This window comes from Candoia aspera, chromosome 7 (assembly GCF_035149785.1).
Source record: "Candoia aspera isolate rCanAsp1 chromosome 7, rCanAsp1.hap2, whole genome shotgun sequence".
Taxonomy (NCBI): Eukaryota; Metazoa; Chordata; class Lepidosauria; order Squamata; family Boidae; genus Candoia; species Candoia aspera.
In genome coordinates, this window is record NC_086159.1 from 15322664 (window position 1) to 15337272 (window position 14609).

Here is a 14609-nt window from a genome sequence, read left to right on the forward strand (position 1 = left end):
TTTTGGCGAAAGGACATTTCAGAAATGTTACAAACACCAGCACAAGGCTGAGCCAGCTTGAAGTTTTCAAGATAATTATTTCAAGGTGAAAAGGATGAATTACAGTTCAGTAAACCAACAGAGCCTAAAGCACGTTTTAAAGCCCATCTGTCAGGAATCTTCTAATAAAAAGTATATGCCAGTTTTCATTTGTAATACAGATGCCAAGCAAATACATGACTTTTGTAATCAATAGTAATTCTACTGACTTACTTCTTCATCTTCCCCATTCTATTTTTTAAGAAAGCAATACTGATTCTAAAGGAAAGCAGCAAGTATCAGCTCATTACAGTATGTCTCTCAAATTGCTGAGCATCTTCAAAAGTCATCTCTGGCGAGGAGCAAAAAGGAAAACAGGAGAAAGTTTCTTACTGTTTCGGGGCTTCTCCTCATCCATGCCTTCATCCTCATTTTCTGGATCTATATCTTCTGCTTGGGTTATCCAGTCCAGATATCCCTTTAGGTCCTCCTCCAGTTGTTGTTTCTCTCTTAACTTCTGAAAGTCACCCCGAGCTTTTGCTTTCTCTCTCTCTTTAGAAAACTCCCTGGTGAGAAGGAGGGGATTAAAATTAAAAGGACAGGAGAAAGAGAAAGATAAGAGAATAACTTGAATTGCACTTGAAATATTAAATTTCTTGGTATGATAACTCAGCTGCTCATGTTAATTTAAGCCTTGTGGTTCCTCAGATACATTGCTAGGTCTTTAAACTGCTAATGCAGGCTCCCTGTGCTGCATCTCAAATCACTTTTGAAATTTGAGATATAGTAATTGTTGTTGCTGTTAAAATCTCCTACATCTGAAGCAAAATATTACATTCAATACACTACCTAGGAACATAAGGGCAGATCTGTTTCTCAAGTCAAGGCAAATACTCAGATCAATTTGCTGTCCCAAGGATTCTGTCCCATTGCTGGGTTTTTCCTTCATTGTCATGATTTTGATCAGGAAGATTTTAAAATAGAATATTACAAGATGCTCTAGTTAATTCTTAGGATAAAAAGCATCTCAGTGAATTAGTTAGATGAAAGAGCTTTGCTATAAAGTAGACCAGTTACAACCGTGGAAAAATCATAAGAGCTCTTCTACAAAAAGCCACCCTTTTGTGCCAAGAAACAGTAAACAAAAGGTGGACAATAGGAAAATCTAGTCAAGATTTGGTGCCTCTTTCCAGGCACCACTCCATATAAATGAGGTATAAACATAGAAACAGTATTAGAGATTTTTTTTTAATAAGTCAAGAAGATTAAATTTCATTTTTTACGTCCATGGAGTCCAATCTCTTGTAACATTATTTGAGGTTATTTGAAGGATCACCTCTCCCCGATTATATCTGCCAGTCCCATCAGATCTGGCAGAAGACGCATCTGTGGGTCCCATCTGTTAAGGAACTATACTTGGCGGGTCCCAGGAGGTGGGCCTTCTCTGCCATGGCACCTGCCTTATGGAACATCCTCCCCCCTGAAGTGAGGTTAGCACCATCCCTATTTATTTTCCAGAGGTCCCTCAAGAGCTGGCTATAACATTAGGCCTGGGGGGTCCCAGGGGACCGAAGAGATCTTGAGGTGGCTCCATTATTACTCTTAACTTCTCATCTCCTGTATGCCTTATGATTTTTAAAATCTTTTAACAAATGTTTTTTTAAACTTACATACATACATATATATATATATACACACATATATATATACACATACATACATACATATATATATTGTTTTATATTTTGTTGTAAGCTTCCCAGACTCACTTTTTGTGAGATGGGCAGTCACATAAATTTGATAAATAAATAAATATAAACATTGCCCTGTATTACCCACTAGAGAACACAATTACACTCTATCAGTCCTGCAATTTTAAACATTATTATCTAACAATCTCGTTTAATAATAATAGACTACCCAATAGAGGAAGATTTATACTCAGCATTAGAAAGAATATTGACATATAGCATTAGACTTCAGATTCCTTTATTACAGTATTATATATACTCCCTGGTAGTAATTTTCCTGGCCTTAAGGAATATATTTTCTCCATCTTGCAATCTTTTAAATTACAGATTCAAGGACTGAACCTGAGATTTTTTAAAATACAGATAATTTGGTTTACTTGGAGCTTCCACAAGAGTGATAGAAATTTATATCCAGCAAAGCAGACATTTGCCATTTACCATATAAGGGCTTGTGTATATTTCTCTGTGCATCAGAGCATTCTACATGGGAAAACCATTCTGTTTATAGTAGTACTGTTAATACTTGATATCAAATGGACATCTTTCTGGGATATCTAATTCAGTTTTAAAAAATGTTCTAATGATGGTAGTAAACAGGGGTATCAGTGTGTGAACAAGAAGCATCAGCACAGAATTCCCTTTTACTGTATTTGGCATTTTGTGAAGTAATTGCAATTTCCATTCCTTCCTACATCTTTGTGCATCACAGTAGGCCAAATTTTGTTTTACTTACTGCATATAGAACAGTTTAAAATAAAGCAATACAGCTTATTTGGTTAATTCTTGGTTTGTTTTATCTGCATCTCTTTTGCCAATATCCAAATCTCTAGCAGTGGTATAGAACAATTTTGCCAACCTGTTGGCAGGAGTGTTTCCTAGGAACTGAGGGAGATCTTTTTGCATGTTTTGATGTTTGTGCATTGCTGCTTTGTGCTTTGTGTTGCATCTGTTTTGTCTCTGTGTGAATGTCGCTTCTTATCATGGGGACTCTCATCAGGCACTCCGGGCAGGCATATGTATCCTACCTGGAACAAGCACTCCTGAAGACAGAGCGAGCCCAAGCCACAGAGGGCTTTATAGATCACAACTGGCTTCTTAAAGTATGCTTGGAAACAATCAGCAACCAGTACAGCTGCTACAGCAGTGGTGGTACATGGCACTAATGCATCTGTCCTGGAAGCCTATGTGCAGTTGCAGTATATTCCAGCTGAAGTTTCTGATAGTCTTTAAGGGCAGCCCCTATATGAAGTATATTACAATAATCCAATCAGGAGGTGATAAGGACATGAATGGAGATTATTTGGAGAGCTGTATTTCTATCTTGCCCCCAGTGAAGATTTGGCCACAGAAAGCAGAGTATTTCTAGGAAGACTGAGGATGAGTGAAGAGTTTGGAGAGAAAGCCGTTGGACCACAATTTAATCTAGGGATCAATCTATTATTATTTTCAACTACCATTACCTTGCAATTTCAGGATTGGTAAAAGAGAACAGAACACAAAAACAAACCAGAAATAATGTAGGATGCCAGGTTCAACTAGATTAATAAGGCAGGTTTCATAAACCAACTTTAAACCATGGCACCAAATTCATCTCTTGGCATCTATGTGTTCAAGTATTTCAACAAGCTACAGTTATACTAAACCCTAACTTAAGTGTTTGCATGGACCAAACTGATTTTACAATGATCATTAAGTATTTCTACTTGTTAGCTGTCATACTAAGAAAGCAAATTATAAATAGACTAATATATTCCAACTGGTAAAAGATAAACATGGAATACATAGAATTATAGTCTTAATTTGCAACATTGAGTCCAAATTCCTGCACAACGTAGGAATCTAAATTAAAGCAAAAGACGATGGTTGAGCCTTAGCTTTTGCTTGAACACATCTGACAAAGAGGAACATAACACCTCTCCTGTAACTAGTTCCACTATAATGAATGTTGTCATCTATTATCCCACAGCAGATTAGAGATTATAGAGAATAACTTGTCTTCCATGGTTAAAACAAGCTTCATCAGGAAAACTCTGAACTGAGGCTCTGAATCTAGTGTTTCACTAGATTGCAACTTCCTATATTTTTCCTTTCTTTATTTGTTACAGATTGTTCTATGTATGTATGTACTGTATGTAAGTAACATTCCTAAATAGAGTTGTATCTCTGTATGGCCAAAGCTTTGTTGAAAATCCCTATAGCCACTCCATTCATTTGCACAAACAAGGCAATTTTAAAAGAAATCTTTGGACTCTGGATAACACAATGTAATTTTATCTGAATGCTCAGTATGTATGGACCACAGATGCTCAGGTGCAAGGCTGTCAGTCTCTCTAGGGTATCAGAGAACCAGCCTCTGCCTTTCATTTGGAGTTCACATAAGCCACAAAGTTGAATAATACTTCTAAGTTTGTTAGCTGTGATCATACTAATTAGGATACCAGTTCTTTTCTTCTATGATAGCAGTTTATGTCAGGGTAAATTTCAATTTTTGGCAGTTCTAATACTGTTGATTTTTGAGGAGAACACTATACTACCCAATTTTCTGATGCCATTAGGCCAGAAAATGAATGAATTCAGTTTGTGTGTCTATTACTATGACTTTATAGGGTTTGGTCAAAGCCCATTGAAATTACTGAATGAAATGTAGATGCTGAATCAACACTTGTATCCACAACACCCCCCAAAAGAATAGAAATATCAATTTAGAAGCCAGGAAAATAAATAGCAAAAACAATTGAAACCTTTTTTCCTTGTATTGCTTACCCGCTAAGTACACCGAGAACCAAGTTAAGTACAAAAAATGAGCCTATGATGATTAGTGTAACAAAATAGATCCAGGGCCACTCCCTTCCTATGGCATCATTGACCTGGAAGAAGGGAATGATAAGTAGTGAGAAAAGTTAATTCCTGTGCATTGCAAGTCTCCAGTTGAAGGGAACTTCAGCCACCAGCACTGAACTGGAATGTTTAGTGAGTCAGTTATGAACACAAGGAGAGACAGGAGTCATCTGTTTAGGAATCCTCCTTTCTATGTCCTCCAGTCTGGATGGAGGTATTAGTCATGCTGTAATGTAACTGCCCTTAGGCATATTGTTGATATGCAAACTTTCATTAAACAGAATCTTTGCTTTTGTTTACAACAAGCTAACAATTTTGGTGACATGGAAGGATCCTGATCCTGGAGTCTTGCCCTGCAGCATGAGGAGAAGAAAGCACCAAAACCAACAGCTTACCCGCTCAACACACCAAGAACCAGATTAAGAACGAAAAAGGATCCAAAGATGACCAGACTCACAAAGTACACCCAGGGTAACTCATAGCCCATAGCGTCCTGCATCTGGAAAGATGGAGGATAGTTAGAAGACAGAGACAGGAAGCAGAAATGGTTAGGAAGAGAAGACAGAGTGTTTGCATCTCAGGCCTATCTATCTGACTAGGAGAGTTGGAAATGTTTCCGTTGTTCTTTAATTTTAGCTATTTAGGAAGATCCAGTGGCTCAAAACATTATGGGAAATCAGAAAGTGTTCATGAGTGCTCAGTCAAATTATAGAAGTGGAAGGGTTCTTATCTGTATATCCTTTATTTATTTAAACAGGAAAAACAGATGCCCCATACCAAATAAAAATTCATTTCTGGTAGTTTAAAAAATTAGACAGCAACTGATGAATAATGCACCACAAACCAATATTCAGTAGGTTAATCTACCTTAATGCAATAAATTAGAAAATAATAATAAGAAAGAAACAGGAGAAACCTTGACATTTGTTTTAAATTTTTAAAATTTATTTAAAAAAGAATCCATTTCCTGTAATGCCAAGTCAAATGGTGGTTCATTGGAGAGCTTTCTTTTATGCCATGATTGCTATTTTTACTGCAAATAATGTCCCTGAATAAGAGCCTCAGATTATGAAAATATGTTCAAAATAGCCACTCTCTTCATACTATAGCATATTCTGTAATTTTGTTATGTTTCCTTTTTCCAAAGGCTACATTTCCATACATTTTTAAGACGTTTCATTTTGGCCCTAGAGGGGCCAATCCAAAACATTCATTAACATTATCCAGGAATTCCTATAACATTTACTAGCTTATTACAGTATAAAGCACTGATCTTTTAATAATGCTTCACATCAGGTCCAGCATTACGAGGAAATTACAAGCAGCAATGGCTTCAGGCCACACATATCAAATAAAGTATATCTTTCCCCACTTTCAACCCCCATCTTGGTTATTAAAAGAAAAGCATAATTTGACTTTTTTTCTTGGGGTACAAATGTCTAATACTGGCTCTGTTTCATACAGTACAATGGAAACTAAGATCAATTTTTCCCTTCACTTTCCAATAATTTCATGGATTTAAAGACAAGAGTCTTAGGGGTAGCAGTTAAAACCATTATGAACCATGAACACTGATACCCTGTGAAAATGTTTATACCATTGGGAGTTCCTTGTGTAAAAGAAAGAAAAGGAATGAGAAAATCATAGTACTGTATGATTGATAAGTGAATACAGGGGTGTCTGCAGAATATGGTAAAAAAAGTCAAGATGGTGGCTGTGATAGTGCGATCGAATCTCCCCATTTTTTATGTGGGTCAACCAATCACAACCACCAACTTGACTTCCCTTGCACTGTCCCAGCCACAATCTTGACTTTTTTTTATCATACCCTGTGGATATCTCTGAGTGAACAAATGGGATCCTTTAGAGGATCCAGTAGATAAAGAAATCTACTGAATTAAACTAAGGACATTTGCATTCCTTTCCATTTTTAAAACATATACAGTATGTCCCATGAATCTCTAAGGGTCTGTAACTAGGATGTCCTGCTGGACAGTAGCCACATAAAACAACTTTTTCTTTGCCTAATGTTGCATTAATCGTAGCCCTAAGAGGCATTAACAAATCCTCATGCAACGTTACCCCCACTAGGTTGAGCAGACCAGAAAATCAACTGGAAAACTACAATTTATTGAGCTACAAATAACAGAATCTTGCAAGTCTTCTGTAGGAGAGCAGCACTATCAGAAAGAGGTTCTGCTATGGTGGGTGAGCCCAAAGTTCCCAGGTGAGAAAATAATGGTTGTTCTGGTTTAACCGAAAGGCCGCAAATAAATCGTTCCTAGGATGGAGCAGGGATGAGCAAATTTTATTTATTTATTTATCAAACTTTATCACCACCCAACTCCCCCACATGGGGGATGCTAGCTTTACATCCAAAATAGCTCTGATATGAACCCGTCACATAAGCCAGCCTTGAATCTCGTGCAGTGAACCCCCTGCCCTTAATTTCTGTTGTTAGGGAAAAATTATGGCTACAAATAATTACAGCATAAGCAGAAAAGTACAGAGAAAACAGTATCAGTATGCTTTTCATTCTTGCTAACATAATCCAGAAGTTTCAAAAGCAGAGGAAGACCTACCATTCTGCTACTTCCAGGCCTTGCTTGGGATTGCACTACTTGTGAATAAATGCTTGTTAATAATATAGAAAACCACTAGAGTATAATCAAGCAAAAGTGGTATAGTATTCCCTTCAAGGGTTTAATCTTTTTGTTTTCTGTCTTCAGTCACAGAACACATGAATTTAGTGCCTTCTGCTAATATATGCATAAATTCAGTATTTAAAAAATTGGCCAGGACACCAATATGAATGTTACATTAATTATTTTCCAACCAATAGAATCTTAAGGTGAGATATATAGTTGCAGACTTTACTTATTAGCAATGAATCTCAGTGGACTGTAGTATCTTTAATGGGATTGGTTGAAGCAAATTTTAAGTAATAGTAGTACTTTATTGTAGTCCAAACAAGAATGCAAACTGTGCAAGTGAATTTATTACTTTCACTTGCAGTTTGCATTCTTGTTTGGACTACAATAAAATACTACTATTACTTGAGAGATTTTGATTTGGCTTTTGTACTCGAGATTCATATGATCTACTGTAGTTTCTTTTTTAAAGTACGGGAAAAACCCACTTAAAGCATGTTAAAAAGAAGGAACATAACAATATCAAAAGAGACCAGAATGCAGCCACTTATTAAGTCACTTTTGGAACAACCTAGGGGGGAAAAAGAGATAGATGGATATCCTGGAGCAGAAAATCTCACATTCTGGGTGCTGCAATCAGGGTATTTACCCACATTTACAACAAATTCATGAGAAGATGGTTGTAGAGAGAAAAAGGCACCTCCTACTGACCTTATTGAACGGCCAGGATCATGCAAAAAACAGAGGCAAAAACCAAGTGGTCTATTAGGAGACTATGAAAAGCAACAAAAATGTTTTCTTCCAGCAGTAACACTCTTCTTTGCTCAGCATGTTTGTAGAGTTATCAGGATATTGAAGATGGATCAGAGCTACTGCCATAGTAGCAGAAATAGCAGGAAATCACTTTTGCTGTTCCACAAAAATAACTGTCCGTAAGAAGAGGTTGATCTCAAGCAGATACCTTTCAACTGGTCTTCTGTGTTTCACATATATGCTTCTATACCTACTAAGAGGAGAGCCAGTCTGATGTAGTGGTTAAGGCATCAGGCTAGAAACTGGGAGACTGCGAGTTCTAGTCCTGCCTGAGGCAAGAAGCCAGCTGGGTGACCTTGGGCCAGACACTCCCTCTCAGCTCTAGAAAAGAGGCAATGGCAAAACACTTCTGAAATCTTTCCAAGAAAACTGCAGGGACTTGTCCTGGTACTTGCCAGGAGTCAACACTGACTCAAAGGCACAAAACAAAACAAAACAAAATCTACTAAGAGCCTCCACTCCATTAAATACTTTTGTAGGAAAGTCAGACAGTTTGTGTGACTGCCCAGACAATCATTTGAAGAAAACCAATTGTAGGTCAAAATCTAAGTAGTAACCCATGAGCCTGATGAACCACAAACCATATCATCTCCCTGAAATTCCATGGAAAGGATGAATTTGTTCAAATCCCATTGTTCTTAAAATAGGACAAACCCACCATTTTCCTTTTCAATGCTGAAACAGCAGAAGTAGAATCAAGTGCCACAGACTCTTGTGGGAACTAAACCAATTGCCTTCTTTTGCAACCTGGTCTATGTTTAAGGTAGGAAGAGATCACCCGGATAAGGGTCCAGAAAGACCATGATAGACAATTGGAAAAATTCTATTACTTATCTGAAAATAATATTGAGGATTCCAGGGTCTCTTATAATCACCTCCAATATGTGTAAGTATTGAGCAAGACAACTGACAAAAGACAGGATCTTGATTGTCCAACTGGAGTAAAGAACACTACTCAGAGTTGCTGCCAGATTTCACTTGTAAAAAGATGAAAATCTAGCAAAGGAGCATTTAGTGGCCTGCTTGCCTATGCCTTTCAAAGGAAAACAGTGAGTCAGACAGTGGAAGCTAGAACATTGAAAACATAAATGGAAGTGAGAGGTAGAGCATGAAGGACTCTGTGACATTTCCTCTTTCTATGCTGTTGTCTTCATTTGTTGTATTTTGTTTGATTTTAGCATCATCAGATGGAAAGTTTTCCACTTCACTGAGGATCTCTTGCAATAGCCCAGCCACGTTATCAGACCCACTAAAAGCTGCTGCACATTTTGCAGTATTGATCTGCAGTTGAGGCAGGTGGTAACTTCAATCACACACATACATACATACATACATACATACTCACTCACACCTCCCTCTAGGAATTGAGAAAGAAACTTGTCTCCTCCCAGAAGAATGCTGGATTACCCCATATATGTCTAATGGTTGCAATTCTCAGGGATGACTATGCCCAGTATTGGGCCAGCTGCTTCTTGATGGAATTTGCTAAAGTGCATCTTATTCATTATACAGGATATTGAATGAACTGCATTCAACTGAGTTGCATTCATTTGATTTATGTGTAACTGCAATAGCTACTCAGGTACTGCAGGTCTTGTTAATATTCTATTTTCTTATATTTTTTATTATTTTAATCTCAAGGTGAAGCAGTTCCAAAAGCAGAAGCAGACTAATATAAAGAAAATATGATACTGTTTAAGCATCACAAATACACATTATTAGCTCTACCCAGATAAATTCCTTTTCACCTGTTTTTTTACAAACTGCCTGTTACAACCTAAAATATAACAAAATTTTGCATGGCAGCATGTCAAGTGTTGCAACAGATAATGAGGGGATGCCAGCAGGCTGGCCATTCATTTCTCTTTCCAGTTTTAGTATATAATTTCACTGTTATTATGATACTGTCTGTTTTATTAGGTATTGTATTGTTATCTGGACATTTTGTTCTTGGAAACTATTTTAAGCTGGTGGCCTTTGGCTGTAATAAAAATTCAGCCATTCATATAATGGGTGGATATTTTCTCCTACAATCTGCAATTGTATCTTGTGAAAGTCAAGATAGGGACAGCACCTTGCTCTTGATTTTGCCATTTGTAATCAAATTAGATATGTGGACTGTCTTTGTGGCTGAAATATTTTTATATTTCATATAGATATTTGATAGCTGAAATACGTTGCCTTTTCAATCTATTCAACAGTAGCATGAAGTGTTGAAAATCAGATGTCTGTTTCTTTAAGGGATGTTTTGAAAAGGGAAGAACTGTATATAGAAGTTGTGTGACCCCTCATTAAAATCTACAAAAATGCTACCATTTTTGTGAACCCCAATCTTTCTTCTTTGTTCCACTTTGCAGAAGGAGTTTGTACTTTTCCCAAGAAGGTTTGAACTCCATTAATAAAGAAGTCTGTTTCCTAAAGTCCAAAAGCAATAATTCATCTGAAGAAAATTTCAGTCCTTGTTGCAACATCATGTGAATTTGCCAAATGCATTGATGTTGGCTGTTTCCACTGTTACTGCAGCACAGCAAATACTGTGCTCCATCTTAAGTCCTTAGTGGTATAGCACATTGTAGCCCCAATTAATATCAATATCCTTACAATTCCAGACCTAAACATATTTACAAATGTGCAAGCCATAGTGAACATATTGGGACATTTCTAGAAATAGATAAAGAGAGAATTTTTGAAGTATAACTTTCCAAATAAATATGCTTGAGAGCCAGTTTAGTGTAGTGGTTAAGGCACTAGGCTAGAAACCGGGAGACTGAGTTCTAATCCTGCCTTAGGCACAAAGCCAGCTGGGTGACCTTGGGCCAGTCACTCTCTCTCAGCCCTAGGAAGAAGGCAATGGCAAACCACTTCCCAAAAACCTGCCAAGAAAACTGCTGGGACTAGTCCAGGCAGTTGCCAGGAGTTAACACTGACTCAAAGGCCCAAATTAAGAAATAAACATGCTTAGAATTAGAGTGACAGTGAAAACAAACCTAAAAAGAACCTGCTTTGCAGTTATAAATGCTGAAGACAGAAATGATTTACAGTTCAAGGTAAGAAAAAAATGAACCAGATTTTGCTTATAAAGTAGATAACAGCATCAGAGATTAAACTCCTATTTTTTGCAAGACTTGCTTTAATTGTTTAGGCCATTCCTTGGTTCCTTCATTATGTGGTAGTTTAACCTTTGCAGGATAACAGTCATTAGCAGGATAACAGTCATTACAAGAACAATGAGCAACTCAGTACAATTAAGTGCTATCCATTAAAGGGGAAGATGCTACTTTGCATAATATATTTCAAACCAATGATACCCACTGCTTGAATTCATAGGGAAAGAAATGGCATGTTTGTAAAAAAAATACTGGCACTGGGATGCTGTATATGTACAGTACTTACAATAATAATAATCAATGAACAGGATATCATCTTATGCAAGGGCAATTTATCTAGATAGATTAACCCAGGTAGAGATGGTCTGACACTCTTCTGTAAGGACAACAAATTAAAAGCAAAAAGTCAGCTTGTCAACAAGATAGTCTGGCACCATGCCATCTGCCAGCAATAGCTGCTGTAGAATTGGAGAGGAGCTATATTTTCAGCCACTACAACTACTTTCCAAAGTGCAACAAGGCAAGAGGGGGGAAACCCTGGTAAAATTGCAGAGAATTACCCAAAGAACATTCAACTGATCCATGGATTAACAATGATTCTTGATGGGCAGAAATAAAGCATTACCCCAGAGGTATCCAGCTATGTAGCCATCAGGCCTGAAAATATCTATGAAAAACACAGATTTACTGTCATCTTAGAACACAATATTCAGCAATTTGCCAAGCAGACAGGAACAGGTACTTGCATCAACATTTTCATCTCCAACAAGAGTGAATTTCCAACGTCAACATCTCAAAGCCATGCCTTTTCTATAAGATTACTAATGATTCTCTCCTTCCCCACCACCAAAACACACACCCATAGACAATTTTGTAAAAACAAAAGAAGACATAGCACTGATGTTTGAAGGAAGTTGGAGAATTTGAAAGTTTGAGGTTGGTTATACACTAAAATACAAGTTGGCTGATTTTTTTTTTCCCAAGAGACTGTCTCCTTCTTCCCAAACCTGAAAATGTCTCAAAGTATCAACAGGATATACATAAAGGTTTCCAGTCCATCCTACTGGCAGGATATTTTATACATTTTCTAGCAATAAATTCAAGACCAATTTTCATTTTTTCTGGGCAATTTCCTGTTGCAATTTTCTGTTCCAAGGGAACAAATTTTTGCTACTGAGTATTTTGTTTAGAGAAAGAGCTTTCCTTAATACGAAGCATATTAATAAGGAAACCATGGAAAATAGAAACTCTCCTTCCAGTTCTGCAACCCCCTTTCTCCAGAAGAACCTCAATGAAAGATTGTTAGTACCTACAAAAAGCATAGGCAACCTTGGGGGGCTTAAGAACCACATTTAATATTTCTTGGAGGTGAGGACCAGGGACATTTGTACATAAGACAAGGCCAGGTTCTTCTATCCTCTGAGTTTAAAAGGCATAGTTTTGTGGGTTCCCCTTTAACTATGTTATGTGGGTTCCTTTTTAACTATGTCCCTTAAGAATGTCCCAGTTGATAATGTATGTATTTTTGTATATTGTCTCTTTTTGTTTTCTTTTTCTGTCATTATTTTAAAAAGCAATAAAAATAAATAGAAATCTTAGATATATTGGACAACAGATCTACCCTTTGTAGTTTAAGCTCTTTTCTTCTGTGAGATTTTATACTTACATACATACATACATACCTCTGTGTGTGTGTGTGTGTGTGTCTATATTTGTATCCCTCTCTGTGTGTGTATATGACTAATCCAATGTCTATCATTATCTGTTGTTCCTCATTAAACATGATGAGTCATATATCCTTTAAATAATAACTATTTAAATGTAAAATGTTGTTTTTTATTGTTGCAAATATTAACAAAAATGCCCAGTATTCCATCATAAAATAAAGGCCATTTCTTTATCCCTTATTTCTCTGTGGAAGGACGTTCCTGTTTGTCATGGAGAAAGGAATGCCCTGCAATGTTTCCTTTTCCTTTCTTTTCAAATGACCCCACTACTGACTCTGGCAGTGCTGTCAAGATTAAAGGAGCAATCCCAGCTTGCAGCTTGGTAGGAAGCATGAAGCAAGGTTTTTCCCTTCATTTGGAGCTGTGGGGGCAAGACATTGTTCTTTTGTTTTGGAAGCCAGAGAGCATGGGAGTTTTCCCACTGAGCTGAAGAGCTGAAAGATGAGCAGCCAAAGAGCAAGGAAAACAGCAGCCCAGGTGATTTTACCTGCAGCTGCAGCAACTGAAACAACAGAGGAAAAGGGGGTAGCAAGGCCAGGAAGTAGCCCAACAACAGTGAAGCATTAAAACCTATGGTGGTCCAGCAGCAGGGCTCCCTGGAGGCCCATCATCAGATCTGATGGAAAGAACCAGAAGATGATCACTGAGAGAGCCCACCAAAGAGGGTTCCTGGTGGTTAGTTGTACAATGGCTGGGGTAGCCAAAGAGGCCCAGTGGCAAACCAGAATGGGGACTGTTTGTCCTATTGAAAAGACTTCAGTGGCAACAACCCAACAAACAGATCTGTCAGCAGAAAGTGAGAGCCTGTTGCAAGTTAGGCTAAGACTGGAAGTGGCAATGGCTTCTTAGGAGAGGATCATGTGAGGTGCTAGTTCACAGTGGGAAGAACTCCCATGGCAGAACTCTGGGTAGACCCAGAGAAGAGCTGGCTCAGAAAGCTCCAAAAGAGATGCCTGTATGTTCCATCATCCACAGCCAACTGACATAATTAAGTTGGCTGTGGATCTTCCAATCACTACTAGGAGGGAAAAAAGTTAGACTGGTTGAATCTAGATTCTAGGGAGACAGCTTGGAGAAGAAAACATACTACCTGTTCTATCCAACATTTTTCCAAATGCCCAGTTCTCAGGATTTGTCATCTGTGCTTGCTTTTATCCATAATGAACCAATTGGTGTTAGGGGTGGGATAGTGCCTTACTCGGAAAGATAATGATTGGACAAGACAGTGGAGAGTGAAGTCACCACCAAGAAGAGAAGGGAGTTTGGGCCCTGAGGGGCTCAAGCAATACAAGCCATTGCTAGTGTCTCTTCTCAGTTTCTTGCTCATGGACACAAGGGTACATTCAACAGTAGGACATAGACAAGGGTTGTGGACTGCAAAAAAATGCCACTTCCTCTCATTTCCCTGATAACTGAAGAAGGGCATCATCCAGGAGAAAAGGAAGCTATTCTCTTTAAAAAAGAGGACTACAGTTGCCTCAGTAGGGAGCTTATTCATTGGGGGAATGGGGCTGGATTTCAGAGTGTCAGAAGACAGAAGAAGAAAAGCTAAAGATTTGGTGAGAATGGAATTAAAAAAGCAGGATGAGTATGGCTGGAAGAAGAAAAGATAGAAAAAAGCAAGAAGTCCAAAGATACTGCTGGAGAAAGGAATCTGCAGCAGACAACGTAAGTGTGCTCTGCGTGCAATGCGCAAGGTGGCAG

The 14609-nt window shown here is 37.9% G+C and overlaps 1 protein-coding gene across 1 annotated transcript in view; it reads right to left on the reverse strand.

Annotated features, from left to right (window-relative positions):
- CACNA1C (calcium voltage-gated channel subunit alpha1 C) overlaps nt 1-14609 on the reverse strand; it is a 506884-nt gene that overhangs the window by 162582 nt on the left and 329693 nt on the right. The window contains exons 8-9 of the mRNA XM_063309210.1: nt 4533-4636; nt 412-584 (exon numbers count right to left, since the gene is read on the reverse strand). Coding sequence (XP_063165280.1) covers nt 412-584; nt 4533-4636 — 277 coding nt within the window. The remainder of the gene's footprint in view (nt 1-411; nt 585-4532; nt 4637-14609) is intronic.